A 6,040-nucleotide genomic window follows, 5' to 3' on the forward strand; every position below is an offset into this window, starting at 1 on the left:
AACTTTCGTATTGGTTATCAAATAATCCTATACAATAAAACCCTAATATGCAAATTGACCAAATGATGAAACAACTGGTGGAATGACCGGTCACTATGACACACACTGACCACCGCGGGGCAGACGCTCAGTGCAGGAGCTGCCCCCTGGTGGTCAGTGTGCTCCCACTGGGGGAGCTCTGCTCAGCCACAAGCCAGGCTGCTGGCTGCCAGTATAGTGGTAGTGGTGGGAGCCTCTCCTGCCTCCTCAGCAGCACTAAGGATGTCCGACTGCAGCTTAGGCCTGCTCCTTGCTGGCAAGTGGACATCCCCCGAGGGCTCCCGGGCTGCCAGAGGGATGTCTGACTTCCAGTTAAGCCAGCAGGTGGACATCCACCAAGGGGTCCCAGACTGCGAGAGGGCACAGGCTGGGCTGAGGGACCCCCTGAGTGCACAAATTTTTGTGCACCGGGCCTCTAGTTAAGTTATAAAAGTAATGTGTGCTTATAAACATTAGAAATGTATCTAATAAAAAATAAAATTTCTCTCCTTACCACAATCTCATTCCTCTTAGAGTTTGCAATCATTAATGATTTGGTGTATTAATTTCCAGATCAAGATATTTTTTAAAGCAACTAGAAAGGAAACATAGGTATATATTTCACACTAAAATTAAATCCATCCAGTTTCCTTTATTGATGAGTTTACCTTCTGGTTTCAAAGCTGCCCAGAATTAACCTGGAAGCCCAGCCACCTTAATCACCAGTAGCTGTTTTGGTTGGCCTGCTTTATGCTTCACTCTTCTCAGAGGTTGGGAGCTGCCTATGTGGTCATCTAGCCCCACTGCTAAGAATGACATCTCCACTTGTCAGAGCCAGGAATAGTGAATTGCAGGGAGGGGGTGTGGATAGACCTCAACCAGCTACCCAAATTATTCAGCCCTTTTAGGGTATGACTTTTAGCAAAGAAACACTGACATACAAGCCAGAACTTCCTTCTTTTTTTTTAACCATTTGTACACCATACTCATCTATAATCCGCAAGCAGCGGACCTTTTTAAATTAAATTCAAATAATCGTGGCAGTTAACTGGTTAAACTCCTCACCAGAGGATATTTTTTTCCATTGATTCTTAGAGAGTGGAAGGGGGGAGTGGGGCTTCTGCTCATTTCTCTCATGGTCTATGTCCTTCCTTCCAGAGTCAATGCATGTGTGGATGTGGTGCTCTCAGGGGTGAAGCTTTTGCAGGCACTTGGCCTGAATCCTGGGGATGGGAAAGATCACTCCATCCTGCATTCAAAGAATGATCTGAAAGAAACCTTCACTCACTTCATGGGGAAGGGAGCAGCTGCAGAGCGCTTCTTCAGCGATAAGGAAACTTTCCATGATGTGGCCCAAGTTGCATCGAAGTTCCCAGGAGCCCAGGTCTGTTTTGTTCACTAGCAGTAAGTTAAGATAAGATGCGAAAAGATGCCTTTTCTGTATGGTTCCTAGAAGCAACCAAGCAACTTCTTCCTCCAGTTTGCCCAAGGGGATGACTGTTGGGAATCCAGTTCTGCAATGTTTTCTTTTATAAAACTGTTTATCTGACCTTCCATTAACTCTGCTGCTTCTGGTCAGACCAATTCAACCAGCGTTTATGGAAAATATTTACTAAAATTTTGGTTCTGGTTCATCCATGTTACCCATGTTTAAGGTAGGAAAGATACCTACTAACTGGTTTGGATATTGCTTGTGGCTGATAACGTGCGGTAATCCTAACATGGCCTAGTCCTTCCTGAGCAGAAGATAAGGCCAAACCCACAGGGAACTAGTTCCAGCCTTTGCCTGGGCCTCACCTCTGTTCCGCTGGTCCCAAGCAATGTTTCTCCACCTCAGCACTACAGACGTGTGTGGCTGGACAGTTCTTTGTCTTGGGGGCTTTCCTGCACATTGTAAGATGTTTAGCAGCATCTCTGGCCTTTACCCATTAGATGACAGTAGCACTTCCTCTTTTCCCAAACTGTGACAGTTAAAAGTGTTTCCAGGGTGGGGAAGAGGAAGGAAGTAAAATCACCTGGTAGAGAACTTCAGGATTAGACTGGTGATTCTCAGAGTTGAACATGTGCATCAGAATCACTTGGATGTGGTACTGAAAACACAGATTCTTGGGGCCCAGAGTTTCTGATTCAGTGTATGTGGGATGGGACCCAAGAATTTATCCTTCTAGCAAGTTTCCTGGTTATATTGATGCTATTGTTCTGAGAACGTTGTTTTGAGAATCACAAGTACACAGGGTAGAACCTGTCAGAGATAGAATTAGGGGAACCCCAAGCCCATCTGGTGATCATAAACAAAGCTCTGGGGCCTGCAAGGTCCAGACAACGTCCAAGAGGCTCATTCGGAGTAAGAAGCAATGCTGGAGCAGGAGACCTGACCAGCCATGGCTCTTGCCCTGGACCCAGCACACCTGTTTGTCACACATGCTCTTATGCCTCTTGAGGTTGAATTTTGGTTGTTTGTTTAAACATCTCTCCACCCCACTCCATCTCACTCCTGATTCTTCTTACCTAAAATCTTCCTTTGGCTAGTCACCTGACTCTGGGTGTGACTCTTTCTAGGGAAGCTCTTAATGCCATTTTTAATTAGTACCTTCCACAGGCTATTTTTTATGACCACTTTTATTTTGATAACTTTTAAGATTTTAACATTGCTGTTTTTTTTTCCTTTGAAGCTGCCCATTTGAACATTAGAAATGGGCATGGGCATTACCCAGCTGAGTTTCTAAAGGAATAGCAACTGTTAAAATTTCATGTATGATCATTTTGCATCTGAGCTTAGTAGTGAAGGTCTAATCTCTTATGAAAGATCTTGATAGTTTTAACATGATGACAAGTCTACTGTTTAAAGCAGTGGTTCTCAACCTTCCTAATGCCGCCACCCTTTAATACATTTCCTCATGTTGTGGGGACCCCCAACCATAACATTATTTCCATTGCTACGTCATCACTATATCTATATCATCTATATCTATATCTATATCTATATCTATATCTATATCTATATCTATATCTATATCATCTATATTGGTGCCTTTCAATTCCCTTAAGGCAGATTGACCGAAAAACAGCAGTTAGTAACTATTACATGAAAAATTAAATCCACTTCATAGAATCTTAATGTTTCCCCCAAGATATTTAGTAAATTCTAACCATCACAGTTAAATACAAAAAAAAAAAAAGGCTAATGTGTTAAAGGCCAAATTTTAACTTATGTGTCAACAGAAAGTTTTCCCATAGAAAGCTATTACTTTTTCACCTGTAGCCAGTGATTGGCTGACACAAACCCTGGGATTACAGTGATGTCTAGCATCTAGAATTGAATTATTTATTTAGTCTGTGCCTCTGTGTGGGGCTGAGGACTAGGAAGGTGAGGTGGTAGCATTCTGCCTAAGCAAGACTATTGATAAGGCTTCTCCGCTTTCATAATAGAACATCAGCTTTATCTCCTACTTGTCAGGTTTCCAAAGCACATGAACTCGTCTTTAGTCAGCAACATGGAATAGCAGCCTTGAATTATCTGTTCTCTAGCTCTGTGTCCTGGGCTGAGAGATATGATGTTTAGGAAACACCATTGCCCCTAGGAAAGCCTTTGTATTTCCTAACACATCAATTTGTTTCTTCCTTTTTCTCAAAATGTAACAACAAACATTTATTGAGCACTTATTATAAGGAAGAAAAAAAAACAACAGTCCCTACCCTGAATGAGCTAGACATGTACCCAGATGATAATAGCCCCAGTGGACAGGGGTGCTAGTAGTGGTTTGGAGCATAGGGGAAGCAGAGGTTCTGTAATCCTGTCTGGGTAGAGGGGTGTGGAGGCTGGGATGGCAGTGGAAAAGAGGAAATAGAATGCACTGCAGTAGAGGTGATACTGCAGCTAATTCTTAAGAAGCGATCAGGAATTTACCAGGGTATGAGAAGGGCAGGCATCCTAATCAAACCAAAAGCATGTGCTAAAGGCACACAGAGGAACGCAGACTTGGAGAACTGGAAGCATGGTGTGGAAGGCAGGAGGTGAAGGTGAGCAGGGGTAGCTCAAGAAGCCCTGTGTGCCTCACTTAGGAGTTGGATTTCATTTCATTGTAGTGTTTATTGGATGACTTTCAGAAGGAGAGTGACATAATCATAAACTCTTAAAAGCATTATGGTGCAGAAGATAAGATCTGTGCACACTTGTCCCTTTTCCTTTATCTGTTCTGTCTGCCTAGAACAGTGATTGTGAACCTTTTGAGCTCAGCATGTCAGCATTTTGAAAAACCCTAACTTAACTCTGGTGCCGTGTCACATATAGAAATTTTTTGATATTTGCAATCATAGTAAAACAAAGACTTATATTTGATATTTATTTTATATATTTAAATACCATTTAACAAAGAAAAACCAACCAAAAAAATGAGTTTGCATGTCACCTCTGACACGTGTGTCATAGGTTCACCATCACTGGCCTAGAAGCTCAAGGCCAAATTTGACCCAGGGTTAAGGCAATTATACTAATTACCATGGTTAGCATATTTGTTTTCTTCACCTTTCCTTAAAACTCATAGTCCATTTACCTGTGGGTTTAATGTTTTATTAGCTTCACCTCAATGTCCTTGCAAAGTCACCTCAAAATAATTTTTGGAAAAATATAGAATTCAAAATTTAAAAATTATTAAGGTTTGATAACATGATTGTGCTAAATACTGTCTAATAACCTTGAACTATCTTACAGCACTATGTAGGAGGAAATGCTGCTTTAATTGGACAGAAATTTGCAGCCAACTCAGATCTAAAGGTATGTCAAATTCCCAGATTAAAACCTGTCCCTTTCACTACTTTCCAGTAATTTTAGGAGCAAGAATGAATACCTTAGTCCTGACCGGTTTGGCTCAGTGGATAGAGCATCAGCCTGCGAATTGAAGGGTCCCAGGTTCAATTCGGTCAAGGGCATGTAACCTTGGTTGCGGGCACATCCCCAGTAGGGGGTGTGCAGGAGGCAGCTGATTGATGTTTCTAACTCTCTATCCCTCTCCCTTTCTCTCTGTAAAAAATTAATAAAATATATTTTTTTAAAAAAGAATGAATACCTTATTCAATGTACAGACCACCTACTATGTGCCCTGGGCCTCTTGTTAGGAGCCAATCCTATCTAATGAAAGAGTAATATGTAAATTGACCATCACTCCAACACATAAGATGGCCTGCAGGGGATGGCAGTTGGGGGCAACCCGGCCTGCAGAGGAGGGCAGTTGGCGGGGGCCAGGCCTGCAGAGGAGGGCAGTTGGGGGGGACCAGGCCTGCAGGGGAGGGCAGTTGGGGGGATCAGGCCTGCAGGGGAGGGCAGTTGGGGGCAATCGGGCCGACAAGGGAGCAGTTAGGAGTTGATCAGGCTGGCAGGGGAGGGGTTAGGAGTGATCAGGCTGGCAGGCAGAAGCGGTTAGGGGCAATCAGGCAGGCAGGCAGGCGAGCAGTTGGGAGCCAGCAGTCCTGGATTGTGAGAGGGATGTCCCAGATTGGAGAGGGTACAAGCTGGGCTGAGGGACACACATACACCCCAGCCCTCCACCCCACCCCCACGTGCACGAATTTCATGCACTGTGCCTCTAGTAAAATAATAGGAGTATAGTAGCAGTTCATGCTTCCTGAGTGCTTACTTTGTGTTTGACATTGTCTTTACCCCATATTTTTTAGTGATTTACATAGATTATATAATGTAATTCTTACAACAACCTCTAAGGCTAATACTGGTGTTGGTACTATTATTATCCTTCCACATGAAGCTTAAGGCATAGAACAACACAGCTAATAAATGGAACTATTCCATCCTAGGACCTGGAGTCCACATTCTTAAGTAATGTATCATGTAATGGTTAAAAGTATGTAGGCTTTGGAGTCAGTGCCTGAGACTGGGTGTTATACAGTGATGAGAGAAAACTTAGTTGGCTTTGTTGGTGAGCCTAGATCCAGTGTTGAAAAATGAAGTCCACTAATGGAGGTCAGTAGGAGGGTATCTTCAAGTCTTCAACTATTAGTTTAATAGAAT

General features: G+C 43.0%; 1 protein-coding gene across 3 annotated transcripts in view; it reads left to right on the top strand.

Moving 5' to 3' along the window:
- Positions 1 to 6,040, top strand: part of ADPGK (ADP-dependent glucokinase) — a 40,069-nt gene that overhangs the window by 10,745 nt on the left and 23,284 nt on the right. The window contains exons 2-5 of one of the 3 annotated variants that reach the window (XM_006752817.2): positions 277 to 299; positions 1,114 to 1,129; positions 1,179 to 1,402; positions 4,730 to 4,792. In XM_006752817.2, coding sequence (XP_006752880.1) covers positions 277 to 299; positions 1,114 to 1,129; positions 1,179 to 1,402; positions 4,730 to 4,792 — 326 coding nt within the window. Of the gene's footprint in view, positions 1 to 276; positions 300 to 625; positions 789 to 1,113; positions 1,130 to 1,176; positions 1,403 to 4,729; positions 4,793 to 6,040 lie in introns of those variants that run through there. The other 2 variants (XM_006752816.2, XM_015558482.1) reach the window with 2 other exon arrangements.

This window comes from Myotis davidii, unplaced genomic scaffold, assembly GCF_000327345.1.
Source record: "Myotis davidii unplaced genomic scaffold, ASM32734v1 scaffold171, whole genome shotgun sequence".
NCBI lineage: Eukaryota > Metazoa > Chordata > Mammalia > Chiroptera > Vespertilionidae > Myotis > Myotis davidii.